The following is a 14555-nucleotide window of genomic DNA, read 5'->3' as shown; positions in this document are numbered from 1 at the left end:
TTGGTTCAACATATATTGCATATGCTAATCAAGCAGCATATCGAATGCAAATTTGCTTTGAATCGAATAAAACAACACTTTGATTAAAATATCCATCATGTTTGGAGGGTATCAGAGTGTATCAAAGATTGTTTTGCTGATAAGCGAGGAGTTCAGTCAAAGCTCAAAGCAATTATCATGCGTCAACCGGAAAAGTGTCAGTTGTAAGCTGCAATGGGGGCATTAGCGCTCGTAATCCCCAGCAGACGTCTTACGACAGTTTGACGTCGAGAGGAGGAGAGGTGGGACTTTAGGTTTCGCGAAAGTCAGCTAAAGAAACTAAAACCGCAACAGTGCTGCAGCAGCCAAAGATTCTGTTTAGATTGCGTGGCTGGTGGCAATTTAAAGGGTTTTTGGCAGGGGAGAAGCGGGGGAACAGACACCGTTTTTATCAGAGACTAGAGTTTTGCTATTCTTGGAAAATGTCCTCTTATGCAATCGCCAATGTTGTTGCTTGTTATTTTATTTCATTGCTGCGTCCATTCATATGCAACTTTTATAAGCCTCTATGCCGCTCTCTTCGTCCCTCTGCGTTCATCTTTATATGCAACTCTTCCTCTCGCATTTCTCCTTAACCGGATTTTAAGCGGAACTCACAAAATCCGCTTTTGTTGTGTCACCGTGCGGTCGCATAAATTAGCGCAACTTTAATCTGATTTTAATTGTGGGTGGAGAACGGTCGTTGGGTGTCATTGTCTTTCTGTGCCAGGGGTGTGTGTCTCTGTGTGTGTGTGTGTTGTGTTTGTGTTGCTTTGTCAGGCTTAGACCATGAGCTGCGCCTCCCTGGGCTGGTTGTGAAATATTAATGACAAGTCCGCCCGCCCGGGCACCAAACCAAACCAAACAACAACTAACCAACCAACCAAGCCATCCGACAGCAGCCATAAAAAAGGCAACCAGCTAGGCAATGGCTAAAAAGGCTACGCTGCACCCCTGCTCCTCTCTTAACTGCCTCTCCAGTCCTCCTCCCTGCCCAACTGATGTGGCTTATCTCTTTGGCCTAAGCAAACGAACTTCTAACTCTACGTTTCTGTTCCTGTATCTGTTTTATTTATTTATTTGCTTTGCGTTTTGTTTTTGTTTTTTTCATGAAATTGTGTAATTTACGTTTCTAATTTCATTTCATTTTTCATTTGCATCACGTTCTTGTATTTTTTAAGGTAATTTCTAGGTAATGGCTGTCTCGATTATCATCTTGTCAAGTCTGCGTAAAAATAGCTGGCTTTCGTTTCGAGACATCGCTGTGAAATAGTTGTCAGTTGCTCAAATTCAATAAGCTGCTCACTCTTAAGTCTTAAGTCGAAGGACTGACTGGCATTGTTGGCCCTTTTGCTTTGAACCAAAACTCTTGTAGTTGGCGAAATATTTCAATATAAGAATGTATGTCGCTTCGTATGCGTAATGAAAGGCTCATGGCAATGAATTAACAGTCGACCAATGTGAATGGTGTGTGCATGAGGGTGTGTTAGTGAGGCGGGGGCGGGGGTGTGGTAAGGAAGTTGAAGTACTGCGCTATGTGATAGCTAGAATGAAGCAGCTGTGGCATGCAACTATCTGCGTGTTTAAAGGCGAAATTTTTGTCGAAATAAAACCATAAAATGCTTGAAATGCCAAGCGAAAAATAGTTTTGACTGCTTGCTGCTGCCGTCTATCACCGAGAGAGGGAGCAAGAGCGTGAAGTAGAATGAGAATGGGAATGGGAGAGAATGTATAGATAGCTGGCCGTGTGCGTTGTCAGCAAATCGTTGTTGCTGCCATTGCCGTTGCCGTTGCCTGCCAGCATTTCTCCTGCCGGCTTCCTCTTTTGGGTTGGCTCCATAGTCAAACACAATGCCATGGTATGCGCAATTTTCATAGCCGTAATGACGACGCATTTGTATGTGCCTCTCACTCTCTCTCTCTCTGTCTCTGTATATGTATGGGTGTGTGTTATCAAAGCGCAAACAATGTCCTGCAAAGTAGCAGGATGCGCATATGTCTTCTCTCTATACTGCGGCTGCAACTGTGTGCAGTAGTCGTAGTTCGTTCTGTGTTCAGCGTGAATTTTGCAGCTTTTGTATGCGCACCGTCGTGCGGAAGTGTTGATAAACCTCACAAAAAACCCCCGCCACCCTCCAAAAAGAGAACACAAAAAAAAGGCAACGTTAAATGAGCTTTATTCGGGGCTTCGCGTGGCATGCATTTGCCCTGACATAGAAATACTTGATTTGCTTTGAGCTATGAACACTAATTTTATAAAGTCACTTGTGATCTGTTTATATGTTGGTGTACAGGGAATGTGTTTTGTTACCCTGTAAGCTTTCTAAGTTGCAGTTGCTGTTGCCCAACATTAATTGGAAAATTTCTATTTCTGGAATACAGAATGAAGTCTCAGCTGGCATATTTTTTGTATTTAACCAAATTGCTTAAATATTTAAACTGTGCGGTATATTGGCAAAGTAACAATTTCTTACACTGCACTTGACACAGTTCTTTTCGGGAGGAGCGAGCAGGACAGCACTATGAACTTAACCAACAGCAGCGACACACGCAAACACACACACTCACACTCACTTTGACTCTTGGCAGTATCAGCAGAAAAACTTTCCAGTGCTTGCATATTTTCAATTTCATTCTATAGCAAAAGTTTTGCACACCAAGGACAAGTGTCATCAGAGTGCCGAGTAGCAGCTCTTCGACGTGTGTCTTCGTGTGTGTGTGTCTGTGTCTGTTGTTATGATATATGGTCAGGACACTTGAACGCACTCGTGTTTTGTTCGCTGAGTCTACCTATTGTCACAAGCTATGCAATATGTATACATATATCAAATGCATTCCTTTCCCGTTTTATTTGCTCCTTTTGAGTAAACAATACGTTCAAGGTTTTTTTTTCGTCAAATATCGTGTTGTAGGTCGGAAAACAATAGTCACAGGTCAAGCTTGACATTAAGAAATATTTATGGATAGCTACTGTTTATGGAAAATTTGTAGTTCTACTGAATTAAACTAAACAAGTAAGAAAGCTTTAGTCGATTGTGCACGAATTTGGGATTCCCGCTACACATTTCAATAAAGAAAGTTCAAAAATATACCGAAGACTATATTTGATATATCAATATAATATTTAGTAGAGTGCAAAATATACAAAATTGTGAAGCAAAGCTGAATTACTACAAATTCGCTTCAATTTCAAAAATATACCGAAGACTATATTTGGTATATTAATATACTATTTCAAAGAGTGCACAATATACCACATTATGAACTAAAGCTGAATTAGTACTATTTCGCTTCAATTTCAAAAATATACCAAAAACTATGTTATTTCAATGTACTATTTCACAGAGTGCAAAATATACCAAGCTTTCACAGCCAAAGATGAAGTAATACTATTTCGTTTAAATTTCAGAAATATACCGAAGACTATATTTGGTATATCAATATACTATTTCATAGAGAGCGCAATATACCAGATTGTGAACTAAAGCTGAATTAGTACTATTTCGCTTCAATTTAAAAAATATACCAAAGATTATATTTGGTATATCAATATACTATTTCATATAGTGTAAAATATACAAAATTGTGAAGCAAAGATGAAGTACTACTATTTCGTTTAAATTTCAGAAATATACCGAAGACTTTATTTGGTATATCAATATACTATTTCATAGAAAGCACAATATGCCAGATTGTGAACTAAAGCTGAATTACTACTATTTCGCTATTTCAATATACTATTTCACAGAGTGCAAAATATACCAAGCTTTCACAGCCAAAGCTGAATTACTACTATTTCGCTTCAATTTCAGAAATATGCCGAAGAAAATATTTGGTAAATCAATATACTATTTCACAGAGAGCACAATATATCAGATTTTGAACTAAAGTTGTATAATTATTAATTCACTTTTTATTGATCCAGTTGAAGTGTATCTAAATTTTGTTTTTAATTCCTTTCAATTGCTGGATAGTTGATATTATAGAACTACCATGAAGTTGGCAACCGCCAAGCGATTGGGATATTGTAATTTGCTGTTTCGTTGTCGTTGTCATGTACTTTGCCTCAATGCATTTCAATTTTAGAGATTGCAAAATTGCGCAGTGTCACATTTAAAGTGCTTTGCCCTTATGCCAGGCGATACGATGTGCACAATAAATGCACAATATGAGAATGCGAATCGAGAATGGGTTGTGTTGTCACATTGCGTTGACTGCTGTCTAATGCATCACACACACAAACGCACACACACACACACATATGGGAAACACACACATTGATGTGTGTTTATATGAAAAGGCACCCACATTTTTCTTCATCATAACTGTCAAAAACCGACAAAACTCATGGCACACAATTACAAAACATAAACAGCAAAGTTGTAATCACAGCTGTCCAACTCGACGAACCAAAAAAAAAGAAGAGAAATAAAGAACCCTCCCTACCATCACCCTGGAATATACACACACACATACAAATGCCTCCTGGAACTGTGTTCCTGCTCTCTTCGCTTCGGAGTGCTCCTTTCGTATCAGAACAATGCCAGGCAGTGTGACGTCTGTTTGGATAATCAGAAAACTGCCAGAGCCAAGGCAAAACGAATGATGACGAACAACAAGCAACCGCAGACGACAACAACACTAAACCAACAGAACGACAACCAACAAACGACAACCGACAAACCCACTACGCACTGCATCATCCATCCAGTTGTGCTCTACGCATTTTATTTCATGCTTTCCGGGCCAACAGCCGTCGTTGTCGTCATCCTATCAAAATCCTCGGCATCATCATTATCATTATCATCATCCGGATGGCAAAATCTCATCAGCGTCAGAGTTAGTTTTGTCCGTTCGCTTTCGCTTGGCTTGAGTTTCAGCTTCAACTGCAGCTTGATGCACTCATTTGTTTTAATTGTTTAAAATGCCAACTAAAATGTAGATCTAATTGTAAGTAGCGCAAATTACTCGGCCGCAGGCTGCAGATGCATGCCACAAACCATTGACTAACCGACTGCAAGTGAGCTGATGTGATGACTGACAAACTTGATGGTAAACAACAAAAACAAAAGCATTTAAAAGTTTTCCAAAATTTAAATGCAATCATTTAAACCCAACAAAACAAATCATAGAAATCGATTAATTTATGTCTTACATTTTATTTTAAGTCATGTAGTTTGATTCAAAAATTGACGAATCAAAATCGCAACAAATACAATTTGCAACTCTTCAACAGCTGTTTATCAAATTTTATCGGTAAATTTATCGGTATTTAAACTTTGACTGCATCTGTATCGATAGGCAGGGCTGCACTGCTGTAGTTCCGGTTGCCACACTACATTAATATACTTAGTAAATTGGTAAAAAAATGGAAATATGTATTTGTATACTTTATATTTATTTCTAAATATATTTGCCTAGGCGCAGTTTATTTCCAGAATGGGGGCAACATTATTCTCATAATCTTTTAGATCGCTTCTAAAGGTACGCCAACGAAAAAAAAGTAATGCTTGAATTATTTATCGCACAGTTTTCTGCCCACCACATGCCCCATGTGTGTTGAGTTAAGCACATTTCTGTGGTGATGACAACAACAAACAACAACGATACGCTCACTGTTCGCGTTTGGCATGTGACACACACAACAAAGTAATTTCACTTAATTGCCGCAAATAGACGCAAGAATTTTGTAATTTTTAACAATGCACTTGAGACCGCAAAAATAAAAATAAATAAAATAAAAGAGGACAACCCCTTTCCGTGGCTGTCGCCTTGCCTTCGCCGACACGCCCTTGCCTTACTCTTACTCACTTGGGGGTGTGATTAGCGGTTCACATTTGGCGAGGCTTGGCCCAGTTCCATGGCATTTAATTAGCATTTTGTAATACATTCGTAATGCCCTCGAGTATTTGGTTTGTATATAGTACTCTGTTGTTGTCGCTTTCACGTTGCTCGTTTCTCGATGCACTTGTACTTTTAATTTTAATTAAATTGCTCAGTTGTTGTCCAGTGGTTTGTCCGATGATGATGACTGCATGACGACGAGCTGAGCAAATTGTGGATGAGTTGTTATGCAAATACTGCCCAGCTAATCGTTTGGGGCCAAAAAAAGAACACACCCTGATTCTGATATATACTATATATATGTACTATGCTTAGAGCGTTATGAGAAGGAGGAATCTAACCTTTATTTTAAAGTGTTCTACAACAAAATATATATAATATTTCTTGACATATTCTATACTTGTATTTCTTAACATATTCAGCTTTTTATAACGAATATAATTGTATCGATTTTCAATTTGTAAGATTTTCTTTACATTCCTTTGTGCTTTTCAATAACAACACCAAGCCCTAATAGTTTCGTTTTAATATTGGGTTTCTCAGTATTCAAGGGTCACTTACAATTCTAACACAGAATTTTCGAATTTAAATTGTTTCTTTGCTCTTCAATTAGAAGTTCTGAATGTCGCTTTTAAGCTGAATCATTTTTGGTTTAGTGCACGACAAGCAATTAGAGTATTTGAAGTGGAGAGTTGTTGTAGGTGTTAGGTGTCTTGTGGGAGAGGGCCAACACCTACTTTTGTACCTTTGTGTGTATCACACACGTGGTGTAGATAAATGTCTGCGCTGGCCTCCCAGTTAAGTGCCACATTTCAACACCTCGAACAATGGGACGTTACTGGCTTGTGCCTGTTATCTGCACTTTGAAACGGACATGGAACACACTTAACCCATTTTGTAGCAACAATAATAATAACAACAACGAGCACTAACAATACTGGGACTTTGTTCATAACGTCCAAGGGAATTGATGGCTCTCCTGACGATGCCCTGTTGAGGAGAGATGTGAGCAGGAGGGGGAGGAGGAGGAGAAAAAAGAGACTGAGAAATGGGGGAGGACAGCGAGATGCGTATAACTAATGACTCGTTCGTTGAGTTGATGATGACTGTGCGGCTTTTGTAGTTGCCCCATGTGGCATCGGGGCAAACCCCACTCTCAACTTCCTTGTAGAGCACACACACACACTTAATTGCCACGAATTAATTAAATTAATGAATTGTTGGCATTGCATTTTTACATGCCACTGGCAATTTCTATTTCATTTATACCAAAAATTAGGCTATCTAAAGTCCTCGCTAGCTGGTGGAAGGATAGTTATTGTTTTTACTCCCACCAACAGATACACAAAATGACAAATGATTCGCGTTGAGAGAAAATGGCAGTGATAATGTTATATTTATTTATTCATTTATTTATATTTTATGGACAGAAGCTGACAAACAGCTGAGCTGGAAAATTCATTTCGTATTGCAAACATTAAATTAAATATATAAGAAAGGCTCACATACACACACACACATATATATATATAATAAATACATATAAACATAATGAAAATGTTGTTCTGTCATTATGTCATAAAACTTTTATTAGCCTTATAAAGCTGTTGCTATAAACCAGAAACGATTTCGATTTGCATTGATGCGAACATGCTGCTACATTTTAATCTTCGTTTAGATTATGTAGAAATACTACCACATTCATGTGCTAATCCTTATAATAGTTATTAACAATAAAAACTTCAAACTTTTGTTATGAATTATAGATACTAATGATGGTAACTTAGTAAACTTATTCAATTCGCAATGTAGTAGATAATATATTTTCTAGTCGTAAGATTATTTTAGCTTTTATACACTTTACGACAATAGATCATTGGATTTGTGATTTAGTTTAAAATGAGGATTTTGTAAAATTCCTCGGAATTTTCACAATTTTCTGCATTTGCCTTGCTTCCGTTATAAATCAAGAGAAATGCCAGCACACAGTCCAATGCGAATCGGAGCCAACAAACGGGTCAGCATCCAGTGTCCTACATACATACATAAACAAGCTCACAATTTCCCCCTTTTTTGTGGCCTGGCCCCAAACACAAGCTGGAAGTGTGTTGGCTGCTGCCACTTGTTGCCTTGATGCGGCGCGTTGACGCCACCATCTGGTTGGCCATAATAAACGTCTACACGAAACAGCATATTTACCCCCCTAAACAATAAATGTCATATGGCTGACACATCAACACTTTATGTGTCGCCTTGCCATGTGACACGCCCCCAATTCCCCTCCGTCCTATACGATAACCCTCGAAACACAAATTATAAATGAAAATCTTGCACGCTTTTAATTTCGCCCGAAAGTATGCAGCAATGTTACGCTGCAAAACGGAATTGGGGGGGAATTGGCGAGTGAAGGATACTTTTCTCTCAGTTTTGTGTGTCACATTTTTATAGCCGAAGCAAAATAAAATAATATTATTGCCAAAAAGGAAAATAAAGGATGAGTCCTCAAGAGCAGGGCACAGAGAGGGCGAGAAGGGGAGAGAATATCAGCATAGCGTCAGCCAGCTTTTCTTATTGTCCTCTTCGGCCCGCACTCTCGCCTCCGTCTGTCTTTAGCTGTCTCCATCCGCCTACTTCGTTGGCTACCCATGCCAACAACAGCTCTGTTGCTCGTCACTCGCTTGGCATGTCTTTTTATACCCGCTACCCATAGGGTAGAAGGGTATTATAACTTTGTGCCGGAAGGAAATGTATGTAACAGGTAGAAGGAGGCATCTCCGACCCTATAAAGTATATATATTCTTGATCAGCGTCAACAGCCGAGACGATATAGCCATGTCCGTCTGTCCGTCTGTCCGTCCGTCCGTCTGTCCGTCTGTCCGTCTGTCCGTATGAACACCTAGATCTCAGAGACTATAAGAGATAGAGCTATAATTTTTTTTCGACAGCATTTGTTATGTTTGCACGCAGATCAAGTTTGTTTCAAATTTTTGCCACGCCCACTTCCGCCCTCGCAAATTAAAAAAATCGAATAACAAGTTTAATTTTAAAGTTAGAGCTACGAATTTTGGTATATACTATAATTACTGTAGTAGTTATGATTCCTGAAAATTTGGTTGCGATCAGATAAAAATTGTGGAAGTTATTAAAGAAATACTTTTGTATGGGCAAAAACGCCTACTTACTAGGGGTCTGAATTGCTTTGGCCGACAATCTGGCACATTGTGCCGTCTATGGTATATATTGAATGGGGTACTATATCGATATACCAAACATCCCATTTGGTATATTTTTAGTATTTTTTTTTTTTAGTATTTTCGGTATATTTTGAAAATGATACCGCAATTTTTTGCCTTTATTAAAAATGGGTAGCGGGTATCTCACAGTCGAGCACACTCGACTGTAACTTTCTTACTTGTTTCTTTTGCGTAATTTATATTTTTGGCTGCTGTGCAGTGACGTCAACTTTCTGGTCCTGATGCTGTTGCTGTTGCTCCCTCGATTCTAGTACTAGATTTTCTCTGTTGCTTGGTCGTCCTCGTCTGGCTTTCTGCTTTGTAGTTTATGGCTTCAATTTGCCCAAATGAGTCGTTAATTTTGACTTTTCATGTGACACCCGCTCCCCCACCTAGACACCGATACCCCAAAACACAATGCTTGGTCCTGACCAGAACCGAACAGAACAGAACCTGATACCAGAGAATCCTGCGAGTTAGTTTCCCAGCCACTTTTATTGTAATTTTGTGGCCTTTAATTGAATTTTATTAGCATTTGTACTTATTATTTGCTTGACGCTGCTCTACACATTTAATCGTATACTTTATTTCCCAAGAAACTGAACACGGTCGGTCACCAGGGTTGTGTCGCCCTTTATACTACGATATATATATCTATAGGGGTAGTTGTCATTTGGGGTTTGTTTGTGGCGTGCAGATTTACCTTAGGTTATGCTTTGTGTGCTAATAGAATATGCTATTTGCTTGGCTCAAGCATATTGGGATGGAGTAAGCATTAGATAGTAGAAATAGTAGGCTGTAGTTATTTTTTGTAATTACCAAATAGCTTAAGTGCTTTAAATATATTATTATTTCTTTCACTTTGCTAACTTTTTGCTTCATCTTCTATTCTCTTTCAGGTAAGTGCTGAAGAATGCGTTACTACGGAATGTTTATGACTTGTGGTAAATATTATTATTTTATAATCTACTCATAACTAAAGCTCATTCTTTCGGTAAAGACTAGGAGGCTGTATGTTGTTTGCATACAACTTATTTTACTGTATTTGATAGTGCAATTAGGATATGTTGTCAAGCGTTTTTCTACCTCCAAACGTTTGCCTATTCAATATGGGCAATTCTTGAAAATGGTAAACCACGACCGAAAAAAAAAAATCTTCACATTCATCGTATTTTTTTGTATAATGTCATAAAGAAATATCCAAATTTTCATAATACAATGGATCTGTAGCAAATCTCCGTTGTTTTTATAAAAAAAATTGCCTGCAAACTGAAAAAATGTAATTTTTTCACATTTAGCTACTTTTATATGCATTTTTTTGATTAATTATTTCACAAGAAAAACATAAGATATGTTTGCATTTTTTCTACCAAATCTCTTAATAGCAATCCAATAATAAGATAAAAAATGCAAAGTGAGCGAAAAAATGTTCAATTAACTGTTAATTTTTATTTTGCTTCTTATCTATGTTTAAATCGTACGTTCGCGACCGAAAACATCATTTTATTGTAATTGCTTCGCACTAAATGCAAGCAGGTAGATGAAACTTCGCGTGTTTAGTTATTTTGGTATATATATTTTAAATATAAAAAATCGTTGGGGTTACTCTAACCAATCTTTTTTTTATTGATTGTCAAAGTAGCGTATGTTCGAGACCTTACCTATAAGCCTATGTCGATTTTTACTAGCGTCGCATAGATTAAAAAAAAATTATTTTGTTTTTGTTTTTGAAATAACTATGTCATTTGCAGTTACTTATTACTTGTTAGTTATTACCTATTACATATTTTTCTTGCTATTAATAAATTTCAGTACATATTTCATATTTAATAAAAATTTATTTTTTTTGCTTTAAATGTTATTAGACACATTAAATTGAGTTAAATCCGTTTGTTTTTATGAAATTTGAAGTTATTAATCAAAAAAGTTGTGGTAAAAATAAAAATTTAATAAATACATCATGGAAAAATCGTATGTTCGCGACCGGAACTTAATTAAATTAAAAATAAATAAATGGAGATATATATATAATATAAAGCTACATGATTCTATTTTAAAAGTAAAGTTATTTATTTAAAATATTCCGTCTCAATTTGCAGAGTTTTGCATTTTACTGTATTAAGCCAAAGTCGACTTCCATTTTGCGTACGTTCGCGACCGCATGTTTTTTGACAATATTATGAAAATTAAAATCGATAATGGAATTTACACTAACCAAAGAGCTAAACAAATGCTTTCAAAAAGTAAAAAGAAAGTTTCAGGAAACGTTTGTTTTCGATTTTATTTTTTTAATTTATCTCGTACGAACGTACGTTCGCGACCCTGAGAAATGCCCATATGTAAAATGAAATTCTTTCCTACGGTAATGGATAGGAAGCTGAAATATTTACGCAACACAATTTTCATGATTTTTTTACACCCGCTACCCATAGGGTAGAAGGGTATTATAACTTTGTGCCGACAGGAAATGTATGTACCAGGTAGAAGGTGGCATCTCCGACCCTATAAAGTATATATATTCTTGATCAGCGTCAACAGCCGAGACGATTTAGCCATGTCCGTCTGTATGTCTGTCCGTCCGTCCGTCCGTATGAACACCTAGATTTCAGAGACTATAAGAAATAGAGCTATAATTTATCTGAAAATTTACATTTTTACATTTTTAAGTATTTTTTGTAGTATCTTCGGAATATTTTGAAAATAATACCGCAGTATTTTGCTTTTATTCAAACTGGATAGCGGGTATCTCACACTGTAGACTGTTGCTTTCTAACTTGTTTGGTTGGCAGAGTTTAAACTTATCTGATATTTGTCTAAAGGGTTATCGTAAAAGGTTTACAGTTTTTATTTTACTTCCACACAAAAGCTTCTAACTAGAATTGAATTGTTTTTTTCTTTTGTTTTAATAGAAATCAACAAGGTTATACAATCTATAACTAGGAGACTATCAATTGTCAGATCAAAATTTCAACTCGAACTAGTTAATTTCTATATACATTTGCCGCAAAAGTGACTCGATAAATTTTACAACTATTTATTGTTAACTAGAATCTGGCTTATATGCGATATCTCTTCGATTTAATGCGATTCTTTCGTTTCTTTCGCGTTGTTAGCTTCACATAGCGCACTTTGCCCGAAGACATTGTCGAACTGGGTCGCCTTTGACGTAGTCGCAATTTGGGAGGCGTGGCCTTTGTGGGTCGTGCATATGTGGAGAATGTGGGGGGCGGAGATGAATGCCAATTATTGTTGCCAGCGGCTACAGAGCTGGGTCCATAATCATCATACATATTGCTATAGAATGGCGCATAGGAATTGCTGTTGACATCGCTCAAAAAGTCATCCACCGTGGGCATCAATGACATGCCGTTCGACTGGCCACTAAACGCTGCAGCGCTGTCATAGCCAGCAGCCTCATCTCTATCATCATCCTCATCATCCCCAAAGGAGCTGGGAGGTGTCGGCTCAGGTTGATCCTCATAGCCCGTTGATGAAGTGGGCGATTCTTCCGCATAGTCATCGTAATGCTCCTCGCCCTCCTGCACATAATTTGAGGTGGGCTTTGTGGAAGGTCGTCGATAATTGTTCATGAAATGAATCTTCTTGCGCTTGCGAGTGCCCGAACCGAATTTATTGAAATATTCATGTTGCAACGCTGCCAAAAAGTTGCCATTGAGCATCTCATTGTTTTCCAGCTCCGGTTCCGATTCGGACTCTGGTTCCGATTGCATATCAATGTTGTTGCTGTAGCTGTGCTGCTGGTGCTTCTTCCTCTGCTGCTGCGAGGCTGAGATGGCAGCCAAAATGTTTGGCGTAAAGATTTGCTGCAACAGCTGTTGCTGCGACGACTTTCCAGAGCTGCTGCCAGGATAGTTGCCACCACTGCCACTTGGCCTCGATGTGGCAGGCGTTGCTGTTGTCGTTGTTGTTGTTGCGACTTCCTGATTGAAGTTATCGAACAGTGCTGGCCCATAGTTTGGCGTGAGTGTGGGCAACACGGACATGGGCGTGGCAGCCGATGCCATCAGTTGCATAAGATTGGGCGAGAGGACGCCAGTGCCACTTGCCGTTGTCGTATAGCCCAGCAGAGACACGTGTGGTTTCCCATGCGGCGCCGATGCCGTTGGCGACGAGTGCGAGTAAGGATGGTGTTCGATGGTTGGCTCCATCGCTGGTGGCAACAGTTTGTAGACCTTGTGGAAATGCGTGTGCTTGCGCACAATTTCCGGCATGTGCAGACGTATGTGCACCCTGTGTTCAAAGGCAAACGACAAATGTATAACGTATAACGGCATAATGAAAAGCTTTCGATTCCTTCGATTACGCTTACCTTTCACTGGTGCTAGCGGCGGCTGGCGCGGCATGGAACGGTGAGTTGGCCAAAATGAGGCAGAGTATCGCAATTGACAGGCGGCCTTTCATCTCACTGCGTTTCTTTCTCCTGTTCGCCTCCTGTTCGATATCCTTGCGTACTAGCGGCCTCAATGCTGGCGAACTTATGACAATCGCCCTGGCACTGTCGACTACTTTTATTGTGGAAAATGTATGAAAAAAATAATACAGAAAAATGAAATACGCACTCAGATCGCATTTCGTTCGTCCGGGTGCCCGGGAGCGGGGTGTGGGGTGTGGGTGTGACAGCTGGCCACCTCACGTTGCCAGCGAGAGCTCTCTGCCCTCTGAATTCAATTTTCCATTTCCATTTTCAGCCATATTTCAGAGTGCAATGCGGCGCTTCAGGTTTATACTTTGTGTTATTCGATAGCTTTGAAAGCCAATAACAACAGCATCAACAACAACAACCACAAATACTCTCCTACTACCACAACAATCTCCCCTATGATGAAAAGTCAGCGGAAAACGCATGCGTAACGTTTTCAATTTCATTTCTGCCACTAAAGTTGTAAACTTGGCTCTTGGCATTTCGAATCGCTGCTCATCTGCCTCGTCTGTCCATCTCTTCATCTGTCTATCACCTCGAGGATGCCATAAAAGTGAATAGTCAACAGCCAAAGACCTTGACAACGCTGATGGCAACTATAGCAAAAGAAGTACAAGAGGCAGAGATTGAAGAGTATTTTCATGTCATAGTAAAATCAAAGATCAGCAATTCGTTTCAGTCTGAGGAAGTTCATCGTCTGATTAACTACATTTTCGATAAGCGAAAGGGAAAGAAAAAATGTATTTCGAATAATTCCAAACAAGATCATGAATTAAGACAAATCTACTTTTATCTGATAAAGGGTAAAGCAAAACTATTCTATTTTTTCAAGTTACTTAACCTTGGCCAAGTGCCAAAGGTAAATGTATAAAAACAGGCGGAAAAGAAAATTTCAAGGACTTTTCCAAGTCACTACGCATTAGCTAAAGAAAAAATTTAAAACTTGATTTTGGCTACCTTACACAAACTTACGAATTCTATCTTTCTCTTCCGTCTTGGATTAGTAACAACAATACTGC

General features: G+C 38.6%; 2 protein-coding genes across 7 annotated transcripts in view; one reads left to right on the top strand and one right to left on the bottom strand.

The window, feature by feature from the left end:
- The window catches only part of LOC133838634 (maternal protein pumilio), a 190668-nt gene that overhangs the window by 61496 nt on the left and 114617 nt on the right, over nucleotides 1-14555 (top strand). The window lies entirely within an intron of this gene.
- Nucleotides 11973-13613, bottom strand: LOC133838775 (uncharacterized). The gene is made up of 2 exons (XM_062270001.1): nucleotides 13426-13613; nucleotides 11973-13346 (listed from the first exon to the last, which is right to left on the bottom strand). Exons 1-2 carry the CDS (start codon nucleotides 13515-13517, stop codon nucleotides 12152-12154), a joined length of 1287 nt encoding a protein of 428 aa, XP_062125985.1. The 5' UTR covers nucleotides 13518-13613; the 3' UTR covers nucleotides 11973-12151.

The sequence above is a fragment of the Drosophila sulfurigaster genome, chromosome 2R (genome assembly GCF_023558435.1).
Source record: "Drosophila sulfurigaster albostrigata strain 15112-1811.04 chromosome 2R, ASM2355843v2, whole genome shotgun sequence".
NCBI classification, from domain to species: Eukaryota; Metazoa; Arthropoda; class Insecta; order Diptera; family Drosophilidae; genus Drosophila; species Drosophila sulfurigaster.
This window is presented reverse-complemented; position numbering and strand designations above follow the sequence as displayed.

Bases quoted from the DNA above. Each gene is read 5' to 3' on its own strand.
- LOC133838775 (XM_062270001.1), bottom strand. From the start codon at position 13,517: ATGAAAGGCCGCCTGTCAATTGCGATACTCTGCCTCATTTTGGCCAAC. The intron at 13,347-13,425 runs GTAAGCGTAATC...CTTTGAACACAG, and splicing joins GCCGCTAGCACCAGTGAAAG to GGTGCACATACGTCTGCACA.